The sequence below is a fragment of the Topomyia yanbarensis genome, chromosome 3 (genome assembly GCF_030247195.1).
Source record: "Topomyia yanbarensis strain Yona2022 chromosome 3, ASM3024719v1, whole genome shotgun sequence".
Lineage (NCBI taxonomy): Eukaryota > Metazoa > Arthropoda > Insecta > Diptera > Culicidae > Topomyia > Topomyia yanbarensis.
The window spans coordinates 204,875,768-204,900,929 of NC_080672.1; the positions used below are offsets into that span (position 1 = coordinate 204,875,768).

The following is a 25,162-nucleotide window of genomic DNA, read 5'->3' on the forward strand; positions in this document are numbered from 1 at the left end:
AGTAACGCAAAATGTATTGCGATAACCGATGAACCGACGATGACGATGAAAACGACGATACAATTATCGACGATGACGATGAAGGCGCCGATAAATTATCGTTAACGGGGTTTCCGATGACGTTGACGGGTGGTTAACGTTATCGACGATGACGATTAATTATCGATTAACAACCCTGAAAACCTTAAAATCTACCAACGAAATTTTACATCCAGACGAGCATGAACGCTGCTGTCGTATGTTTTGTTTATTTTTATGACATTCGGCGCACTAACGTAAATCCAATTTTTCTTCAAATGCTCTAAATAAACGTACTAATAATAATGTATCATTATGAAATGAATAAAAATTTGATTTTTAGGAAAAGTTGTAAGGTGTCGGTTTTACCCACAGTGTCGGTTTTTTCCACAATTCCTCTAAATATAATATAGAGTTATGTAATAATGTTATCTTTTTTATAAACTGCGCTCTTAAATAAGACGAAATAGCCAAAGGTAATTAAGGATTGTTTGTTATTAATTGATGATTTTAAATTTTAGATGAACGGTATAATTTTATTTCTTTTCTATTTAGTCAGCCAGCACCACAAAAAAAACTTCATACTTATTCCACATCTAGTTGGAATCTCAAGAGATGAAAAACAATTATCATATTACATATTACTATATAATCGACTAAATCCGAAATAGAATGATTTTGACAATTTTCGGCAATACTTTTAACTTTCAGTATACATGTATTTAAAAAATGTCAATCAAAATCATCCCTTTATAGAAATGTTTTTAAAGAAAAACCAGGTAAAACCAAAATGAGGTCAGTTGGTTTTCTGTTTTTTGTGTACTGGTTCAGGTAGTTGTGTCCAGGCTAAAATAAGCTCTCCAAGCTGAGACAACTACCTACCTGCATAACCGTTAAGCCCAGCATGTATGAACAGTTGCTTTCGCTGCCTTGATGTATTTCAGTAAGGTGTGTATCTTGGCTACTTTGCTGTTATTTCGTATAATGTGCTTGAATCAAAATCAATAATAATTTTCAATAACTATTATTAGAGAATCTCGCAAAATTAAGAGAAAATTTAGTTACGTTTTTCATTTTTTCTGTTAAAATCAACTAATTAGGAAAACAAGAATTTGTTTTGTTATTTTCTTCATCGAATGGTTTTCAGTAGAGTGCGACAGAATAATGAGCAACGGTATACATAAAACTGGAATGCACTGATATAATAATAAAACAGCATTTATTTAGAAATAGAAACCATGAAACATATTCTCCTCTGTGTATTTTCCACCTGAAAATGCTCACAAAAAATCATTTGAACTATTTTTTCAAACTGTAGAATCTATCATGTCAAACATGGAACCTGAAGTAAAACTGCATATTTATGGCGACTTTAATCAACGTAACACCAACTTCATCGTAGACATTGAAAACGAATCTATCTTACTCCCAGTCGTAGGCGAAAATGAAACACTTCAATACTTCTTTGACAAAATATCTGAATTTGACCTGCACCAAATCAACCATATAAAAAATAGACAAAATTCATATTTAGACCTCTTATTCACGAACTGCACTGAAGACTTCTGTGTTAATGCATCTTTAACTCCATTATGGAAAAATGAAGTATTTCACACAGCAATCGAATATTCAATTTTCCTTCATCAAAACTCTTCTCCGAACGACTTGGAGTATGAGGAATTGCCGGAATACCATAAAACCGACTTCGAAGAAGTCAAACGTAGACTATGTAGAATAAATTGGCAAACTGTATTGAGTATAGAAGGAAATGTCAACCAAGCAGTGACTAAATTCTATTTAATTGTAACGAATTTAATCTCTGGAACAGTATCAGTAAAAAAAGAAGAAGAAGAAGAAGAACTCATGGCGGTCAACAGCCTGTATGGTTCAACCAACTTCTGAAAATTTAAAAAAATAGAAAGCAAAAGGCACATAAAATTTACAAGAAAGAACATAGCATTACAAATCGGTAAAACTTTCTGGATATTTGCTCCCAACTCGACATAGCCATTAACACTGCACATGAAGAATATAATCGTAAAATAGAGACTGAAATCAAGACCTGTCCAAAGAATTCATTCAATTACGTGAAAACGAAATTGAAAAGTAGCAACTTTCCATCCCAAATGCATTTTGACGGACATGTGGGAAATAACAATACTGAAATTTGCAATTTATTTGGAAAATTCTTTCAAGAAGTCTTTACTTCATATTCCGAAACAGACCGCGACCGTAACTACTTTTCATTTATACCTGAATTCTCAAGTGACATTTCCGTCTACGAACTATCTGCACACGAAATTACCACTGCCCTAAAAAACATAGACGCATCAAACGGACCTGGACCGGACGGAATAGCACCAATATTTTTAAAAAATCTAGCAGAAGAATTCACTCTACCATTACTACATATTTTCAACATGTCACTGAAAAATGGAACATTCCCAGAAATATGGAAATCATCCTTTTTAGTGCCAATTTTTAAATCAGGCGCTAAATCGGACATCCGAACACTCGTGGGATTGCCATTATATCATGCATTCCAAAATTATTCGAAAAACTGGTAAATGACAAAATATTTCAGCAAATCAAAAATCAAATAACAAGCAAGCAGCATGGCTTTTATAAAGGCCGCTCAACAACATCCAACCATTTAGAATTTGTAACATTTACTGTAAATGCAATGGACAATGGCAACCATGTGGAAACACTCTACACAGACTTTAGTAAAGCATTCGACCGTATTGACATACCTTTATTACTCTTCAAACTGCAAAAATATGGCATAGAAAATAAACTATTGAAATGGCTCGAATCATATTTAACGAAACGTCAACAATCAGTTCGCCTTCAGAATATACTCTCGGAATCAATTTCTGTCACCTCTGGTGTACCCCAGGGTTCCCACTTAGGCCCTCTTCTTTTTATTTTGTACGTAAATGACATTACCTTTATACTCCCTGGGCTTGGGTGATGAGCCTAATGCGCGCGTACTCTTGCTTGGTCGATAAGAGTGGGAGATCCGAGCGAGTGCTGGTTCATTGACCTCTGAATCTCATGACTAATAATCATTCGATCGAGTGTTTTGGAGGGCGGCTGATATGGATGTTTCTACTTTCAAATGGGGGAACATGCTGGTTCGGTTGTTCGGGAACTCATTTGATCTTGACCATAGTGATCGAGTCATTCGATTCGGATCGATGGACTGTCATCTATAAGAGATGATCAGACTGAAGGTGGGTGTTTTTATCTCTTAAATCGTTCTGTCGCTCTGGCTCGTGAAGATGGCGAGTAACAATCGTTTATAACGAATCGGATTCGCTGTTTTCAGAAACAGAGATGACAATCTCTTATGGATGGAACCTTCTCTTAAACACACTGTTCAGCCACTAGTTAATACTCAACTAGATCAACTTAATAAACTGAAACACGTAGTTTTTGAAGAAATCCAATCCACGTGAACCACATCACCAAACACCTAAAAGTAGTTTAGATGCATGTAATATCAATTTCTATGTTATCTATTATCTTATCTCTTTTATTATCTATTAATATCTATTTCTTTATCCCTCTCGCAGGAGGATTGACGGTATTGTAAACATCATCAGGCCACAATAGACTAAATAGAATTATCTAAATATAAGGACCCTTCGCTCTTTTTGGTTTCTATTTGCACCAAGTGGTACTACTAGAGGTTAATTAGTTCTTATGTCACCAATCATTATGACGCAAGATTTTATTTATATAAGAAGCCCGCTTCAAGATGTTGATTACAATACGCCTCGATAGTGGTGTATCGAGGAGGCCGGGAGGGCTGATAGGAGCCTTTTTTCTGTTCTTTATCTTTCTTCTATTCACCCGCTCATAAACAACAATCAACTAGTAACAAATAGATGCTTGGGAAAGGATGTGCTATGTGTGGTGGTTGGGTATTCAAGTATTAGTAGTGTTTGAAGTACTAATGTATGTCTTTCATGTTATGATCATAACTTTAGCTGTATCTTGTACCTGTTTTATCTATTGCGTCTCTCATATATTGTTTTTTATCTCTTCTTTTCGAATCCTATACTGCCATTCTACTCTCGCCTTCAGCTGGGTCAGCAAAGATGGTGATAGCCAACATCTTAACACTCACACATTCTCAAACGCGGTCTCAAGCGGGAACCAACAAAAATTCCCTCGCGCGCGTGATTGCGAATCGGTCACGTCCGGAGGTCTACCCTTGATCCCAGAAGCCTGGGTCCATGCCTTCAGCTGGACCAATTGGGCAAATACGCTCATACCTAACATAACCGGGAAGCTTATCGATATAAGGGATCCCACTCTCTGCCAGAATTCTGGCCGCACCAAAAATTTAATATCAGACTCACGGTTCGCGCGACCATTCAAGAACACACAACACACGCAACTATGTTAGAAAATCGCGTTAGCGTACAAACGTTAGAACCCCTCGCGATTTTCTAAACAACCTACGCCCACCAACTCGCAAGCATGATTATACCCCGGTGATAAGGTTAACGTCTCAGCGCTCATAAACTTACCAACGCGATCTCAAGCGTTAATCTACAAACTCCCGCGTTCGCGCCATCATGAATCGGAATCGTCCGGAAGTCTCTATCCTCGGTACCAACAGTCTAGGTCCATGTTAATTTAAAAAACCGATTTAATCCACCTAGCAGTGAGATGAGACATTTCTTACACATTTCACTACTGGATTAGTTTGCAGAACTCACGAGAAGTAGGCACCCAACTAGAGGTGGGATGAAAACAGTTTCTAGTCTTGCACGAATAAAATCTCGAATAAACTGAATAAATTATAGAAATCAACAAAACGACCGAAATAAAAAAGTAAAGCAAAAAATGAAACAATAGGTTTTTAAATTCATAAAATGAGTAGAAAAATTAATGGAAATCAAAATTATAATATACACGAATCAAATTAGATTAGGTTATTACATAAAAATTAAGATTATATTTAGAAATAGCTATAAGATTAATAGAATAAATTGACTCATACTAACAAATTGAATGAAATAAAACGAATGACTTAACATGAAATGCATAAAATTAAAGATATGAATAAAATGAATCAGATAAATCAAATGAATCAAATGAATCAAATCAATCAAATGAATGAAATGAATCAAATCAATCAAATGAATCAAATCAATCAAATAAATCAAATGAATCATATGAATCAAATGAATCACATGAATCACATGGATCACATGAATCACATGAATCAAATTAATTAAATGAATCAAATGAATTAAATGAATCAAATTGATTTAATTCATCCAGTGAATACAATGAATCAAATTAATGAAATTGGAATGGAAGAATGGATGAACAAAATGAATAAAGTAAAAAATAAATGAAATGCATAAATAAAACAAACGAATCAAATAAACAAAATGAGCTGAAGTGATAAAATGAATAAAAAGTAGAAAATGAGCAGAATTAAATGCATTGATTAAAATGAAAAATTGAACAACAGTGTTACAAATTAATATAAAGATATAAATTGAATCAAATAAATTATTTCGATGAAATGATTAAAACTGAAAAAGTAGTCAAATTATTAAAATGGAGAAACTTAACAAAATGAATAAACTGGAAAAAAATAATAAAATGCATACAATGAAAACAATGAATGATATGAGTAAAATGCACAAAAAGAATGAACTGATCAGAGTGATTCCAAAGAATGAAACGAATAAAATAAGTAAAATGAACGCAGATGAACAAAACGAATAAATGCGGAATGAAATAATTAATTAAAATGAAATGGTCATATATTTGAAGCCAAAAACATTTTTGAATAAAGAAAATGAATAAACCGGATTGTACGAATTTGAAAACCATTGCATCAGAAAGTTTTGAAATGTTTTTGAAAATCCCATCTTCTGAGAAAAGGCTAATAAATATGCAATGGACTTTCTAGGGCTTCCATCTTTTTTTGGTTTTATTTTTTTGTTTTCATGCTTCTTTACTTGACGAATTCGAAGTTTACTTTTTGGTCACATATTCCCGAAAAAAGATTTATGTGCAGAACATAATTTACTGGTCCAGTATTTTAACGCGCAATTGAATATAGTTAAGTGAGACAAGGTCACATGTGCTTTCAAGCCCCTTGAACAGAGAACGACAGAGGTAGAATGTGATTCGTGAATGAGACAGGTATATATTTCAAAGTTTTTATTTGAAGTAAATAGTGTGAAATGTCTAGGCTATGTCGATTGCATAAAAGCCGTGTTTGTATTGTTTCGTTCGGAATTCTCGTGCAGGAAATATGGATAAATGAGTCCTATACAGACCAATATTGTGAAAAAGAAATGGTTCAAACTACTCAGTATATCCAAATATGGACGACGATAAGTTAGAAGACACATTGTAGTTGCATCCCCCATCGAGAGTGGGTACTTTGGGAGACTTCTTTTCCTGGATCTAATTTGTGGATATTTTTGGTCTTTGATCCGTTATTTTTCATGAAAGTTCGTACCAATACAACGAATGTGCAGCTGATACAACTCATGGTTCATTCGCCTGCGCAACGTTCTGTCTTCCATCTGCACGCCACCATAGATGGTACGCAACACCTTTCGTTCGAAAACTCCAAGGGCGCGTTGGTCCTCCACGAGCATAGTCCAGGTCTCGTGGCCGTAGAAGACCACCGCTCTAATCAGCGTCCTTAAGATAATCAACTTCGTGCGGCGGCGAATTTTGTTCGACCGGAGTGTCCTCTAGAGTCCAAAGTAGGCACGATTTCCCACTAAGATCCGTCTCTGAATTTCTCTGCTGTTATCATTGTCGTCGGTTGCCAGTGAACCCAAATACATGAATTCGTCGACCGTCAATCCGAACTCGGGTGGGAGGTTCACATTGTCGTCTCTAGAACCTCTTCCTTTCATGTATTTTGTCTTCGAAATGTTGATGGCAAGTCCAATCCTGCTGGCTTCAGCTTTCAGTCTTTGAGCATATATTTCATTCAAAATTCAATAGAGATACGAATAGTTTAAATATCGCACGTGGAATGTCTCTTTTGAAAATTTCCATCGTCAAACTTTCATATTACCCATTTAAGCCAAATATTTTTCTGATATAGCCATGAATTTCCTTAATTATAGTGTAGATACAGGCTTTGAATACAATTGAATTAAAGTTGAGTTGATGTAGCAGCAGATAAAAAATAGTTTTGTTTTCTCAACCCTTCGCAATTACAATTAATAAATATTTCAGATTGGCAGAAGATCTTATCACACAGCTTAGAAATGCATACAGAAATAGCTAGATAGATGCGATAGAAGAGAGACAGAGAGAGAAAGAGAGAGAGAGAGTGAGATGGGGGGGGGGGCGTGTGAGGAATGGCAAATGATGGTTAATGCAGTGACATTATTTTTATAGGTATATTATTATGATATATTGATTCTTACATTCTTATCATAAATAATGTAAGTAGTAATTTTTGCGCCATAACCAGTATAACCTAAATCTTGCAAAAGAGCTAAATTTTCGCTAGATTTTTGGGCTTCAAACATACAGTTGCTTTCGGTGACGCCACAAGTATAATTATATTAGAAATCTTTTATCTCACTACTAGGCGAATTACTTGTTGATCTGTGTATTGATATACCATCCAACATTTACCTCATGATTGAACGCAATGCCTAATCCAAGGAATAAATACTAGAACTCACTGTTTCTTTATCAACACATTATTTTGTCTTTGAAGTTAACTTATATATTGATTTTTGAGAAATAGTTCATTTATTATAAAGGTAATTCACAAAATCTTCTCAACATCGAATTCCTTGAATCACGTAGATGTGTTTTCATACCCCGATATTCAAAATCGGTTTAGTTTTGCCCCTAAAACACCAGTAAAGCAATGCTCTGTATGAAACAATCTTATTTTTAATTAGTGGAAATTGGTAAGCGAGGACTAAAAATACAAAATGTCTAATATCTCCACCGCTCGTGCACGGATTTAGACAACCTATAGCTTGTTAGAAAGGTATTTTTACAAGCTTTCTATTTTTGTGCAGTTTGTGGGACATATTGTATTGTTCGAAAGTTATTTGCAAAAAACCTGCTGTGTTTTGACAAAATCGCCCACATCTCAGAAAGTAAACAACATATCGAAAATCAATAATAGTGTCAAATGGCAACGTTAGGCCTTTCATTTGAAACTAATTTCATTAAGATCGGTTCAGCCATTGCTGAGATAATTACATGACATTTTGTACATACATACATACACACATACACACACACACACATACAGACATTGTCTCAATTTGTCGAGTTGAGTCGATTGGTATATGAGGCTCGGCCCTCCGGGCCTCTGAAAAAGTTGTCAAAGTTTGAGTGAATCCTATACATTTCTTTTGTAAGAAATGTAAAAAAAAATAAATAAAATTGAAGAATTAAAAAAAAATTGCTCCCATATCCACTAGACAAAACGTTCCATGGTTACATGACCGGGAACTCTAGTGATATGGGATAACTCACTCCCTGTCAGAATGTGATCCGTACACCAAACTAAATATCAGAATGACGGTCCGCGAATATATGAATGGCAGGGTTTCAAAATCGAATTTATACACGCGAAGTCACATACACGCGAGCACACGCGACAAACACGTCAACATACGAACGCTTAAGCCCTTCGCGATCATCTACGCACACCTATGCCCGCTATCGCGCAAACTTGATAACACTCTGGTAATTATGTGAACGTTTTAGTACTTACGAAGTTACGAACGCGAATCCGCAAACGCGCGCGATCATGAATCGGTCACGTCCGGAAATCTTTAGCCTTCATTCTAGTAATTTAGTCCATACATTCAGTTGAACCAATCAAAAAAATAAAGCTCATATCCACTAGATCACACGCTCTACGGCGACATCGCCGGGAACTCGTGATATGGAAGATCTCACTTTCATTTAGCATCTGAGCCGTACACCAAATATAAAGTATTAGATTCACGGTCCGCGCACGATTATCCAAAGAACACACGCGAATATGCGAAATTCACACGGTTATAAAATAGATTTTATATACGCGAGGTTACATACACGTTAGCACACGCGACATACAAACGCACACGCGATCGAACACGTTAACGTACAAATGCTCGAACCCTTCGCGATGATACATGCGATCGCGAGTCCCTACGTCCGCACATACCTGAACCGTACAATGAATATCACATTCAGAATCACGGCCCGCTACAATTGGCCTAATGCAGTGTTTTATTGGGCGACATTGCCTGTCTCGTCTGCAAATTGTAGTATGTGATTCTGACGGGGAGCCCTTCCGAGAACCTAGCTCTACAGCTCCAGTAGGACAACTCTCGAAAAAAAGAAAAAAATGACATTACCTTTATACTCAAATGTCAAAGACACTGAAATATTCCAAAACGAAATCAATATATTCCACACGTGGTGTAGCAAAAGTCTACTCCAACTTAATGTAAAGAAATGCAACTCAATAACCTTCAGCAGAAAAATTTCAAATGTTCCCATAGACATGCACTTAGGCAACCAACTTGTAGAAAAATGCAAAATTGTACAAGATTTAGGCGTAATCTTAGACTCCAAGCTTACATTTGTGGAACATTATAATACAATAAATAAAACAAATAGTATGCTGGGCTTCATTGAACGTTCACCTACAATTTTGAAGACCCTTACACTATAAAATCATTATACAATACATATGTCAGGCCAATTTTGGAATATTGCAGCATAGTATACACTGTCCTGTACGAAGAACGCATCGAATCAGTCCAAAAACAATTTATTTTGTACGCACTTCGTAAACTAAACTGGACGACATTTCCTCTTCCATCGTATAAAGCATGTTGCATGCTCATTAATATACAAACACTCAAAGAACGCCGCGAATTCGCCATGCTTTGCTTTATCAACGACATTATTTCTCAACGTGTACAATCCGCATCATTACTTTCGCAAATAATTTTTTTTGTGCCTAGCCGACAACTAAGAACTCGTAATTTATTCCAAGAACAATCTTTTAGGGCAAACTATGCTAAAAATAGCCCCATCAATAGAATGATGCGTCATTATAATGAAAATTGTGTAATAATTGACCTTTCCATGTCTAGAAAACAAATCAAATCTGAACTAAACCGTAGAAATAATGTATAGTATATAAGTAAATATTTTAAAACCATTCTATGTAGTCTACATATGCTTGACGAAAAATAAAAATTAAGTAAAAATGAAAATATAAGAGCTGAAAATCCTTGTTGAGCGAGCCACAATGTAATTGTAATAAGAAGAGCACGTTATTGTTTTTTTTTGTTTTCTGGAGTTGCTGTTGATGTACGGTTATCAAACTTTGACAGTGTAAGTTAACTATGACTGACTTCCGACTGGAGTTACCCCTTTTTCGAAATTTTCAGCAGTTTTCGATATAAATAAGGGGTGCATTTTGCCCCGGGGGTGCGTTTTACTCCATCTTCCCCTACTCATTATCTTCACGTATACGGTTTTTGAATATCGTCGTTCTATTTTAGAAGTTCTCATCTTGTCACTTAGACATTCTGTTGAAATAGAACATCTTTTATTTGCTTGGCTCAGCTTTAAACTGTTTATTGGGTTTCAGCGCTGAAAACATTTGCGCTTTTTTTCTACATCGTATTCAATCGTCTTCCCAACTCGATGAAGTGTAAACTGTAATTATATTATCCAAATTATTTATACTTTTTCCCGGCTGAAATCTAAAGTTTATTTATTTTCTGCAAATGAACTGTACTCGTTGTTTTCATTATAGCTTTGTTTACCAAACAAATCTACTTATTTCCACAAAAACGAAGAGAACGTATAAATAAGATAAATTATTTTAGCAAAGTACTAAATCGGGCATTGCCTATGCTTTCACTGATTTTTCTTGTTATGAAAAAGCAGCTGTCGATTAAAAATAATCATCGTATACTGATCCGCCAAGTGGCACTAATAATGTTCAATACTGATTTTCCAATACCTTATTCTAAAAGTATTACTCGGAGGCTCTGGAATCTGAATCACGTAAAGAGTTTGTTGAGAAGGCGCCCGCTAGCGTAATCGAGTGGAGTGTTTATTTGTTCGAAATACCAACGTGAGGCAAGACCGACACATGCTGCATAATGAACACTTCGGTGGTTTTGAGAGAACACTAGACAATTTGGTTTTTGTATGAGATTTACACAGATAAATATCGGGGTGGTAAATGGACGAGAATCGCTATTCTGAAAGTTTCTTTATCTTCTTTATCTTTGCAACAAGTTCTAAAATACTATTCAAAATACTCACTTTTTCGTGAAAATAGCAATTTTTATTTGAAATGAGTACCCTTACATGAAAAATTCTCTCGAAAACTCAACGTAGGGGTTAAGTATTTTTTGCATAGAATGTGTATGCAAAGCTTGAAATAAATCGTTTAAGTAGTTTTTGAATGGCAGTTAACACCGCAAATCGTTTTTAGAGACGTTCTACATTCGTGGTATTCGTGGACGGAGCTCACAGATGGAGTCATTAATTTAATAAAGTAGAATAAGTAGAAACCTATTAGTTGTAGCTTTGTAATAATCGTAGTTTTTCGTACTAGTGTACAACTGTTATGTGCTAGTCATATGTCTATCTATGTATGTATTTGTCTAAGCATTTGTGACAGTTGGGTCAGAGAATGGATGCAGAACTGACATATATGATAGAATAGTGGCTAATACTTCTGGTGATCAATCTGAGCATTTGGTTTTATTCATTCGGGAAAGTCGGGTTGGATAAATTAGGGTACAATGAATTTACCGACGCACGTGAGTCATTCATTCCCGGCCAGCATAGCATGATGAAAGTCTAACAGCATGCAGTTGTCGTTTATAATAAATATACAACATTTGCTGCATTTAGACGAGTTTGATTGCATGTTACATATGTTTTGCCTTTCTCAATAGAAAGGTATTGCAATTGCTCTGAAAACCGACTTTTTAACGGAGGCCCGGAGGGCCGAGTGACATATACCATTCGATTCAGTTCGTCGAGTTCGGCAAATGTCTGTGTGTGTATGTATGTGTGTGTGTATGTATGTGTGTGTGTATGTGCGTCTGTGTGTGTGTACGCGAACACAATCTCACTCACTTTTCTCAGAGATGGATGAACCGATTTTTACAAACTTAGTCCCAAATGAAAGGTGCAACGTTCCCATAGGCTGCTATTGAATTTCTAATGGATCCGACTTCCGGTTCCGGAATTACAGGGTGATGAGTACGATCACGCAGAAAACGTCGATTTTAAGAAATTCTGCAATGAATGTATAATGGTGAAAATTTTTCCAAAATGTGACCACAACTGCTTCGATTTGTAGTACTAGGTCATTAACAGCCATTCAAAGTCTCTTTGGTCACATTGGCCACCATCATCGGTTCCGGAAGCCCTGGCGGAAGTATCTAAATTCGGAATAACAGTCACATCGGTTTCTCGGAGATGGCTAAACCGATTCGACTAAACTTGGCCTCAAATGAAAGGTATTGCGTCCCCGTAAATCGCTATTTAATTTCATCCCGATCCGACTTCCGGTTCCGGAGTTACAGGTTGTGGCGTGCGATCACATAGCAAATTGTGATTCAAACCGATACTCCGATGAAAGCAAAAAAGGTAAAAATTTCGCTAAAATGTCTCTCAAACAACTTAAATTTGCTGTTCTAGGTCACCGACGGCCAAACAAACTTTCGTTGACTACATTGACCACCATAGACGGTTCCGGAAGTGCCCGGGAAAAGCGGCCATCTTTCATAACTAGCAAACTCATATCAGTTTCTCGGAAATGGTTGGGCCGATTTTCACAAACTTAGTCCCAAATGATAGCTATATTATCCCCACAGATGTCTATAAAATTTCGTACGGATCGCTTCTATGGGTCCGGAAATATAGACTAAATCGTCCGGTCACATATGAAATTCCCATATAAGCCGGAACTCAAATTTTTTTTCCAAAGGGGGGACCCCATGAAATTTCAGAAATCGAATTCGTATTTTTGATGCCAAACATCTTTAAAATGCATGAAACGTCGAGATTTTATGTTATCTCGAAAAAAATTTTTTTTTATAAAAATCGACTTTTTGGGACTTTGCCGATTTCGCACCTTTTTGCCTTTCTCAATAGAAAGGTATTGCAATTGCTCTGAAAACCGACTTTTTAACGGAGGCCCGGAGGGCCGAGTGACATATACCATTCGATTCAGTTCGTCGAGTTCGGCAAATGTCTGTGTGTGTATGTATGTGTGTGTGTATGTATGTGTGTGTGTATGTTCGTCTGTGTGTGTGTACGCGAACACAATCTCACTCACTTTTCTCAGAGATGGATGAACCGATTTTTACAAACTTAGTCCCAAATGAATAGGCTGCTATTGAATTTCTAATGGATCCGACTTCCGGTTCCGGAATTACAGGGTGATGAGTACGATCACGCAGAAAACGTCGATTTTAAGAAATTCTGCAATGAATGTATAATGGTGAAAATTTTTCCAAAATGTGACCACAACTGCTTCGATTTGTAGTACTAGGTCATTAACAGCCATTCAAAGTCTCTTTGGTCACATTGGCCACCATCATCGGTTCCGGAAGCCCTGGTGGAAGTATCTAAATTCGGAATAACAGTCACATCGGTTTCTCGGAGATGGCTAAACCGATTCGACTAAACTTGGCCTCAAATGAAAGGTATTGCGTCCCCGTAAATGGCTATTTAATTTCATCCCGATCCGACTTCCGGTTCCGAAGTTACAGGTTGTGGCGTGCGATCACATAGCAAATTGTGATTCAAACCGATACTCCGATGAAAGCAAAAAAGGTAAAAATTTCACTAAAATGTCTCTCAAATAACTTAACTTTGCAGTTCTAGGTCACCGACGGCCAAAAAAACTTTCGTTGACTACATTGACCACCATAGACGGTTCCGGAAGTGCCCGGGAAAAGCGGTCATCTTTCATAACTAGCAAACTCATATCAGTTTCTCGGAAATGGTTGGGCCGATTTTCACAAACTTAGTCCCAAAAGATAGCTATATTATCCCCACAGATGTCTGTAACATTTCGCACGGACCGCTTGTATGGTTCCGGAAATATAGACTGAACGGTCCGGTCACACATGAAATTCCCATATAAGCCGGAACTCAAAATTTTTTTCAAAGGGGGGACCCCATGAAATTTCAGAAATCGAATTCGTATTTTTGATGCCAAACATCTTTAAAATGCATGAAACGTCGAGATTTTATGTTATCTCGAAAAATTTTTTTTTATAAAAATCGACTTTTTGGGACTTTGCCGATTTCGCACCTTTTTTCAGTTCGATATTACTGTGGCTGTTTTTGCTTTTTAAAAATTTTAGAACTCGAATAATGATTTATTTTCCTGTATATAGTTATCATGTGATGTATAATAATAAAATGTAATATATTCATTTAAAAGTTTTTAATGAATATAAACAACGCACACATTCTCGTGATTCATGATTGAGAAAGGCACAATTGCACCGCTAGGTGGATTAAAATAGGTTTTTCTATTCTACTTCATTAGTCTGTTTCTTTTGTACATCTATTAGTTTGCTTTTTCATTATTATGTATACCAAAATAGTATTGTTCAATGTATATACTTCTAGTCAAGCTCTTTGCATCTTTTTTACTTTATTCGGCATGTTATGATTCCTTTTACTAGTATATCTCTACTATACGCTATCTATACTCATATAGGTACAAACGCACGTGTCCTTCGCGATAACACAAACCTGGCCACAAACGCGACCATACGATTGCATTAATCCACACATACTTACGCCCTAAAGGCCAAGCGCAAAATAAGAGAGTGAATGGTCTGTTCATGCCGAGGTAGGTTGGCGCAGCGAATGGCAACCGCGTAAGGGGTAAACCCAGCCACCCCGAAGCAAGACAGAAGAGTGAGTGTATAGGCGTATAAGTGGACTGCCTCATGCCAAGACGGGAGGGTCGTAGCGTAGTATGTTGGAACTAAGCTATCGATGCCTCATGGCGTGGCAGAGGAGTGAAAGGGTGAGCATCCAAGTCAGTCTCGCACTGCATGTTAAGGGTGAGCATAAAAGTCAGCCTCACAGGTTGGTTGCAAGCAAGGAATGAAAAAGGTGAGCACAAAAGTCAGCCTCGCATGGTATGTCAGAAGTGGGGCCTAAGAAAAATGTCCCACATGGGATGCCAGAGGGAGTGACAAAGGTACAATAGAGTGGCACGATTGAGAGTGAATCAGGTGATAGGGTGAGCACCCAAGTCAGCCTCACATGTATGGGTAGGGCGAGCACAAAAGTAAGCCTAGCAAGGAATGAGTAAGGTGAGCACACAAGTCAGCCTCGCATGGAACGTAAAAGGTGAGCACAAAAGTCAGCCTCATGTGGGAGTGTTTGAGAGTGAATCAAAGTGTGATTGAGAGAGCACCCAAGTAAGCCTCATACAGGATGTATGATCGCGCGAGTGAGAGTGAATGAGTACATTGAGTACAGCCATCCCCCCAGAAGTAATACCGAGAGGTAGTTCCTGGGAGGAATGATGGCGGAGCCCAATGGAGTTTAGTCGGTATTAATGGCTGGTCACCATTTGAGTCCGACACGCCCCCAGTGCACCCCGTGTGGTAGATTGGACCCTACCGTTAGCACGTGTACTGGGCTAGGACATAAAGGTCTTCTCCATTGTAAAAAAAAAAAAAAAAAAAAAAACACATACTTACGCCCGCGATTCCGCCTACATGAAAACACCCCGGTAGTTAAGTAAACGTAGCATCTTTAAACTTCCAAACGCGGTCTCATACTCGCGTGATCATGAAGCGGTCTCACCCGAAAGTTTTACCAGTCTGGACTAATGCCTTCAGTTGAACCAATCAAAAAAGTGACGCTCATACTCACTAAACAACACGTTCCATGGTGACATGACCTGGAACTCAAGTGATATGGGGAAACGGACTACCATCTTTTTTATTCATTTCGTTTATTTGATAGGCACAAATGCGTTAGCTTGGCGGTGCCAAATTCTTTTGTTTTTACATTTTGTATATTTTAAAACTAGGAGGTTACAATGTCGAAATATTTTTTTTATAAAAGAGAAAAAATTTACAGCTTAAGACTAGAACTACCATCTGTACTATACACTAAAAACTAAGCATCCGATTCACGGTCCGCGCGCGATCAAACAAGAATATACGCTACATCATTATAAAATCAAAATTATACACGCGAAGTCACATACACATGCTTGAGCCCTTCTCGACCATCCCCGGCACCTAAACCCGCGATCTCGTAAACATGATAACATCCCGGTGATAAAGTGAATGTCTCAGCTTCTATAAATTTTCAAACACGGTCTCAAGCGTGAACCTAAAAACTCCCGCGCTCGTACGATCATGAATCAGCAGACTAGGTCCATGCCATCAATTGGATCAATTAAAAAAAGAAAACTCATATCCACTGAACACCACGTTACATGGCGATATGACCGAGGACTCTAGTGATATGGGGTAACTTGCTCCCTGTCAGAATGTGAATTGTACACCAAAAACTAACTATCAGAATGAAGGCCCGCATGACCACCCAAGAACGCACACGTAGAAATGCCACATGGTTACAAAATCCAGTCTTGTACACGCGAAGTCACATGAACGCGAGCACACGTGACAAACACGTTAACATACGAACGCTTAAGCCTTCGCGATTAACACGCACAACTACGTTCGCGATCGCGCAAACATGATAACACCCCGGTAATAAGGAGAACGTTTTAGCACTCACGAAGTTTCAAACGCTGTCTCAAACACGAACCTACAAACGTCCGTTTTCGCGCGCTAATGAATCGGTCACTTCCGGAAACCATTACTCTCTGTCCTAATAACTTAGGTCCATACATTCAGTACGACCAATCAAAAAATAAAGCTCATATCCACTAGATAACACGTTCCATGGCGACATGACCGGGAACTCTAGTGATTTGGAAGATCTCACTCTCTTTTAGCATCTTAGCCGTACACCAAAAATAAAGTATTAGATTCACGGTTCGCGCGCGATTATCCATGACACACGCGAATATGCGAAAGGCACACGGTTATAAAATAGAATTTATACACGCGAAGTTACATACACGTTGGCACACGCGACATACAAACGTACACGCGATCGATAGGAAATGCTGGTAGGAGTTGGGCTTTCCACACAAGTTTACCGCATGGTCGTTGATAGAACATAACTCATCATCATGATTTACCGCCGACGCCGCGAATTATATTGCACACTACATTTCCAATGACACCTAGACTTTTGCACCGCAGCGCTTCGCCGCCGGTAATTTTTAGCGTACGCCGACGCCGAACAATAGACCGGCGGCACGCATCGGCGGTAAAACATGATGATGAGTTATGTTCTACCATAGACCATGCGGTAGACTTGGGTACAATGCCCATCTCCTACTTAGCAGAAGGCAAAGAATTCTTCACATTTCCTTTCGATCATGTCCATATGAACCTGCCTAGTCCTAGTTTTCCGTTCTAAGTTTATAACTGATTCGCTCTAGAATACCTATCCGTCTTCCAATTTCATTGCTTTCGTTTCTCTTAGTCTCAAATTTGCCGAAAATGGCCGACAAAATCGATACAGTAGAACCTTGCCGCAATTACAATATAGTAACAAAATGGCTTTTCCGTGATAACGATTAACGACAAATCAAACCCGATTTTCTTCATTTTTTTGTCAATTGGTCATAAATATTTTTTCTCGTTCCTTAACGGTTTCTTTTCTATGCATAAATTTTTGTTTTATAGATAAGAATTTTTAAATACAATTTGTAGAGCTCAAAACATCGAATTTTTAGGGAAAACGTTCCCGAAAGCAGGAAAAAATATTATTTATTCAACTAATCGTTGAGGTATGAGAATTCCCTGGGCTTGGGTGATGAGCCTGATGGGCGCGTACTCTTGCTTGGTCGATAAGAGTGGGAGATCCGAGCGAGTGCTGGTTCATTGATCTCTGAATCTCATGACTAATAATCATTCGATCGAGTGTTTTGGCGGACGGCTGATATGGATGTTTCTATTTTCAAATGGGGGAACATACTGGTTCGGTTGTTCGAGGACTCATTGAATCTTGAGCATAGTGATCGAGTCATTCGATTCGGATCAATGGACTGTCATCTATAAGAGATGATCAGACTGAAGGTGGGTGTTTTTATCTCTTAAATCGCTCTGTCGCTCTGGCTCGTGAAGTGACACTCGTTTATAACGAATCGGATTCGCTGTTTTCAGAAACAGAGATGACAATCTCTTATGGATGGAACCTTCTCTTAAACATACTGTTCAGCCACTAGTTAATGCTCAACTAGATCAACTTAATAAGCTGAAACACGTAGTTTTTGAAGAAATCCAATCCACGTGAACCACATCACCAAACACCTTAAAGTAGTTTAGATGCATGTAATATCTATTTCTTTGTCGCTCTCGCAGGTTGATGGGATTGACGGTATTGTAAACATCATCAGGCCACAATAAAAGCCTAGGTCCATGCCTTCAGCTGGACCAATTAAGGAAATACGCTCATACCTATTAGACAACACGTCTCATGGCGACATGACCGGTAACCCTATCGATATAAGGGATCCCACTCTCTGCCAGAATTCTAACCGCGCGCCGAAAATTTAATATCAGACTCACGGTTCGCGCGACGATTCAAGAACACACGTTACAAAATCACGTCAGCGCACAAACGTTAGAGCCCCTCGCGGTTTTCCAAGCAACCTAGGCCCACGAACTCGCAAACATGATTACACCCCGGTGATAAGGTGAAAATCTTAGCACTCATAAACTTACCAACGCGAACTCAAGCGTCAACCTACAAACTCCCGCGCTCGCGCCATCATGAATCGGGATCGTCCGGAAGTCTCTATCCTCGGTACCAACAATCTAGGTCCTTGTTAATTAATAAAAAAAAATAATGAAATTGAAAAATAACTCCCATATCCACTAGACAAAACGTTCCATGGCGACATGACCTGAAACTCTAGTGATATGGGGTAACTCTCGCCCTGTCAGAATGCGATCCGTACACCGAAAACTAAAGATCAGAATAACGGTCCGCGAATATATGAATGGCCGCAGGGTTTCAAAATCGAATTTATACACGCGAAGTCACATACACGCGAGCACACGCGACAAACACGTCAACATGCGAACGCTTAAGCCCTTCGCGATCATCTACGCACACCTACGCCCGCGATAGCGTAAACTTGATAACACTCCGGCAATTGTGTGAACGTTTTCGTACTTACGAAGTTACAAACGCGGTCTCAAACGCGAACCCGCAAACGCGCGCGATCATGAATCGGTCACGTCCGGAAATCTTTAGCCTTCATTCTAGCAATTTAGGTCCATACATTCAGTTGGACCAATAAAAAAATAAAGCTCATATCCACTAGACCACGCGTTCTCCGGCGACATGATTGGAAACTCTAATGATATGTAAAAACCCACTTTCTTCTGGAATCTGAACCGTTCACAAAAAATTAAGTATCAGATTCACCGTCCGCGCGCGATCATTCTAGAACACACGCGAATATGCAAAAGGCACACGGTTATGAAATAGAATTTATACACGCGAAGTTACATACACGTTAGCACACGCGATATACAAACGCACACGCGATCACGTTAACGTACAAATGTTCGAACCCTTCGCGATGATACACGCGATCACAAGTCCCTGCGCCCGCACATACCTGAACCGTACAATGAATATCACATTCAGAATCGCGGCCCGCTACAATTGGCCCAATGCAGTGTTTTAGTGGGCGACATTGTCTGTCTCGTCTACAAATTGTAGTATGTGATTCTGTGAACCTAGCTCTACAACCAGGGATGCCAAAGGTACTGGTAAACTACATTTTTTTCGGTATATTTACATTTGCGCAAGCCGTACATCCCGCTACAGCGACGCATCATTAGAGCTCTTGCCAGAACGGTAGCCAAACCGAGTACATTTTCCCGTAGAGCAGTAAAATACATTTTTGTTTTGCTGCTGTACTCCGACTGCTCGGTGAGAGTGTGCGTTTTCTCTGCGTAGTCAAAGGGAGAGGCCCGCACACAAAAGCGTTGATGCCGGTCGTGGCGTAAACAAACCGCATTTATTGTCGTCGTTTGTGATTGAAAATATTGAATAGATTAAAAATAATAAAAAGTGTAAAATAAGGAAAGAGAAGCTGTACCGCTCGCGTCTGGTGGCTGTACTGGGGGCAGTATTTTTTTGTCATGTTACTGCTTTGCTTACAGACTGCCGTACATTAATTAGTTGCTTCTGTTCTAGGCGAGATGAAGATGTAAATTGGCTTATAATGATAGTTTGATGCATAACTAGTGGTAAAATCCCATGGTAGAATTATAAAATACTTCAAGCACAGTAGCTAAACTAGTACGATTTGGTTCGAATTTGGAGCACACACTCCTTGTAGACTCGACTCAGGGAGGGCCCGATGGGGGTCATTTTTTTGTTTTCCTAGTATAGTCCTATATAATCCACATATCAATTGTCTTCATGAAAAAAAAACGCCGCAATACCTTTCACCTAATAAATCGTATTTAGCTTCAGTTTTATCGGAATCATTCCAAATATCTAACTTTTTATTTACTTTTTCAGGGAACTTTTACTTTAATTCTAGAGGCATGGCTTGATACAAATGCAACCACAACAAGATCCCCTGGTAAGTCCTCAACTGATTTTTGTTTTATTATGATGCTTTTTATAAGCTGCCAGATACGCTATATAAGATGTCAGATAAGATGCTCAGATGCGTTATAAAGATATAAGATAAAGATGTCAGCTAATGATAAAGATCGGCAAACGGAAGTGTTAATAGTATATGAAGCGTCTTTAATCGGGAAAAAATATACTTTCTTTGCCGTATTTGAACGAAATCGTTCCGGCAGCATAAGGATTCTTCTATACCTTCGTTTGGCCAAAAGGTGAACCAAATAATTTACTGAATGAAGAGTATTGCATAAATGTGATTCCTATTGTGATACTCACGACAGCTATTTTATTTCCAATAGAACATGTCATTTTAATCCCTTTTCTTCCGCCCCATTCTATCGCCGGAAAACGTGAATCTTCTTTATATTTCGTTTCGGATATCAATCCACGCTCGGTTAGCAACGGTAGATGTGGGGTAACTACACAGATGAAGGCACTTGGTCGGATCCCTTCTGCCAGTAATTCAACCTACTACATATAAGTACTGTTGAAGACCAACAAAAAATGTACACGTGACAAAGCGCATATGGGTCGGCAGCACTCGAAACAGAATAATCGTTTTCGTTTCATTGCATTTGCTTGTGAAATTTCCGGTCTATACTTATTTTTATTAGTTTGTACTTTTCTTCCTTCAATGTTCCTGTTCACACACACACACACACACATATATATATATATATATATATATATATATATATATATATATATATATATATATATATATATATATATATATATATATATATATATATATATATATATATATATATATATATATATATATATATATATATATATATATATATATATATATATATATATATATATATATATATATATATATATAACTTTTTGCTATAAAATGCTTCAATTCTTGAATTTTATGACTCCATATACACTTCCGCTTCGCTACGACCCTTTCCAATTATTATATGAACACATGGCTCGATGGATAACTCTAATGGGAAGGTGTAAAGGAAACGCTTGACACTTCCTGAGTAAATCTCGTGGGCGAGATTCAGTTTGATAATGATTCTTCAGATGTGTTCACTTAGCAGGATGAATTATGTTGCCATCGAATAGAAGTGGTGCGATCTGCTAAATGACATGTGCTCGGCATAAACTATAGCTTCTCTAATACAGGGTGAGAAGAAATCAGTGTTTATGGCCACAATATTAATTATATACAGCATTTTATAGCAAAAAGTTATATAATTCATAGGTATCAAAATAAATCAATATTCAATTAGTTTCCAAATGGCCGTCTAGGCTGAATAGTAATTTCAATTACTTTTCGAAATGTTCGGCAAGACGCGCAGGTCCTTCAATGTTAATTGGTCTTTTTTCCGATGTTGACGTGATGGAATTGGAAAATGAGCTTTACACTAATCTGGAGCAGGTTTAGCTCTATGAGCAAGTGCTGCATCCTTCAGAAACGCGGGTGAATCTAAAATGCTGTTGGGTCCAAGTAAATTCTACGGCCTTTCGATTATTCTTGTTGTATACGTCTTTGTTCATTTGATTTCTTTCTCTTCAATGTCCTGGGTTGTTTTTCCACTAGTGCATGTACCACCCCATGCCGTAAAAGAGGCTGAATTTTGCCGAATTTTGAAGATTCTAAAGAACATTTTTGAACACCTAATATGTACTTGTTCAACACAACATAAATTTTCATGGGAAAATTAAATTATTTCGCAGCACTATTCCCTTTTTTGATAACTATTTAATTCCATTTTTCGTTCAAATTTATTTTAATTAATGAACAAAATCTGAACCGAAACGAAACATTGAATGCCATTGCATAAAAAAATGACTCAAAGAAATTAAGTTATATTTTTATGTTTCGGATTCTCCTCGTCCTGTTTCGATTATATCACTATGCGTTTATATCAATAATCGTTTATATCACCCTCGAATATATCACGGTTTTATCTCGATTATATCACGCTTTTTGAAAAACAGATAAGGCACACTACGTTTTGATCCAATTAAGCCACATGTTGTGTCCTGACACTTTTAGGGTTTTTACAATTGATTTGCTTATTTACATATAGGGTAATGAGCCTATTATTAGGTTTCGGACTATTTCGTTAAGGGTTTATATATGATGAGGTCGGTCAAAAAGTCGAACTTTTTTATTCTTTTATCTTAAAGTATAGATTCTTAAGAAAGTATCTGAAATTTTTATAGAGGTATAAGTAGTAGAAGCAAAGTTATGGCGCTGTTCATCTTGTTCCTTTAACTGAAGACAGGGCGTGGCGCGAAACTTTAAGCGTGAATAATCTCGAAATCATGTTTTACCAAGACGTTGTTGCAATGACTAAGATTGCCGAAATATTCTTCGACCGATTTCAATTTTAGTTTTAAATTCTTCGTAACTTATTTGTCGTGTCCTCAAGGGACTATCTGGAGGGACCATTTGGTGTAGCAGGTAAACAAATCGACTTCTTTTTTAAATTGTTAGTTATCCGCCAGAAAATCTAACAAAATTATGAGAAAAACAAAATACGCAAGATATGGTAGGTATGCCTAGATATGCATTTTCTCTTGAATCGATGTGAATACTTTTCTTTTGAAAAGACATCATCAACAATTGGTGATGAGACTATTTCTATGGATGTTGAAACAACGAGAACTGAATCGTAATCTCTTCGAATACACTGATTTTAATAGTCAAGATATTTGTCTTAAACCTTAATGTGGCAGATTCCTTTAAGTTTAGTTTTGGGTGGTTCAACTATTTTAAGAAACGGTATGTGCTACGTAAGGCGAAGCTGTGTGGGGAAAAATTATCCACTGATGCCATACCGTTTAGCCAATGCGTTGAACAAAGATGGCAGACGCTGCCAACGGCTTCAAATGGGTAATGTGATTATAGAAGCATGGCAAAAATAGGCCCATTACCCTACTATGATTTATTCTTTTGACTAACTTGATCTTTTCATTACTTTTTGATTACAGAAATACATGGATTAATGCTTGAATGTATTTTTTGGTTTGTTTTGAATATATCACGCTTCAAATATATCACGCTAAAATACAGACCGACCGTGATATAATCGAAACATTGATGTACTCAAAAAAAGTTTGGCAATAGATGAAAATGTATATCCGATCAATTGGCGTACTAATGCCAAATATATGATCTTGCTTTGTTGTGCATTTTTCAAATATACAGCTAGATATTGTAAAGATGTTTCGATATTTGACAAAATATCGGGGTATAGGCTTCAATTTGAGTAAATGCAGGGTTATTACGGCCGCGCGGATGTTACGCGTTTTATGTTCTCAGTTTGAGGTATCGCATGAATTTGGCACGAATTCAATGTAGCTTTCAAATGGTTTACAATATCGTGTCATAAGTTGGCATGATTGCCGCGTCACATAGTTATATCTAAGAGCACGGAAGTTACTTTCAGAAAATTCAGCGTGTTACATTTTACACGATCTACATAAAAGATAAAAATAAAAAGTGATACCATCGCCAACCGACCCCAGGCGCCCCTAATACAAATTAGAAATCTAGAATTAAACAATCAAAGCATAATGTTTGGGAAAATAACGTTCAAATGGAGCCGAAAATCTAGGCATCCATATATACTCGCTAATGTTGAATTAATTAGAAGATAAAAAAGTTCCTTATTTTTATTTGCCCAGTTGCCCAACCCCGCGTCTATGCGGCTTACATATGTTAAGGCAATGGTTTAAATGAAAAGTACATTACTTACAAGAATTATCAATAATATTTTCTTCTTTCTCATCATGAAGACAATCTACAAAAGTTTATCAAGCAAAACAAGATTTTGGGGTATGGAGGCTTATAGGAATATGGTTAAGATGAACTTAGTATCCTATTTAATGTTGTAGAAGGGCCAGCAAATTCTTCTGTGTTGGATTGAATAGTTTCAGTGTGCATTAAGGGGTTACATACCTTTTTATTTTTCGAAAAATCGATTTTTTTTATTACTTCACTTGAAAGTACAAATCCTTGAGAATATTTTCCCAAATTTTTATAGTGATCCGAGAAATAGATCGAAAGTTACAGCGCTTCCAAGCGCGCTTTGTCTACCAGGAGCAGTGATAACTTGAAATTTCAAACTCGATTTTCTCGAAAGTTCGTTTTTCCAAAAATTCTTTTTTCGTGATCACGATTGCTGGAAAACCACTCAACCGATCTTCTCCATTTTTTTCAATTGATCATAATTATTTTTTCTCGCACCTTAATGATTCCTTTCTTATGCGTAAATTTTTGTTTTGTGGGTGAGAATTTTTTTAATATAATTTTTAGAACTGTTTTACTGTTTTTAGAGCTGTTTTACAGCGATTTTTTAAAAGAAAAGCGTTC

The 25,162-nt window shown here is 37.5% G+C and overlaps 1 protein-coding gene across 2 annotated transcripts in view; it reads left to right on the forward strand.

The window, feature by feature from the left end:
- LOC131687075 (neurogenic locus protein delta) overlaps window positions 1-25,162 on the forward strand; it is a 419,636-nt gene that overhangs the window by 200,957 nt on the left and 193,517 nt on the right. For both annotated transcript variants that reach the window (XM_058971118.1, XM_058971117.1), the window contains exon 3: window positions 20,704-20,767. In XM_058971118.1, the coding sequence (XP_058827101.1) occupies window positions 20,704-20,767 (64 nt within the window). The remainder of the gene's footprint in view (window positions 1-20,703; window positions 20,768-25,162) is intronic.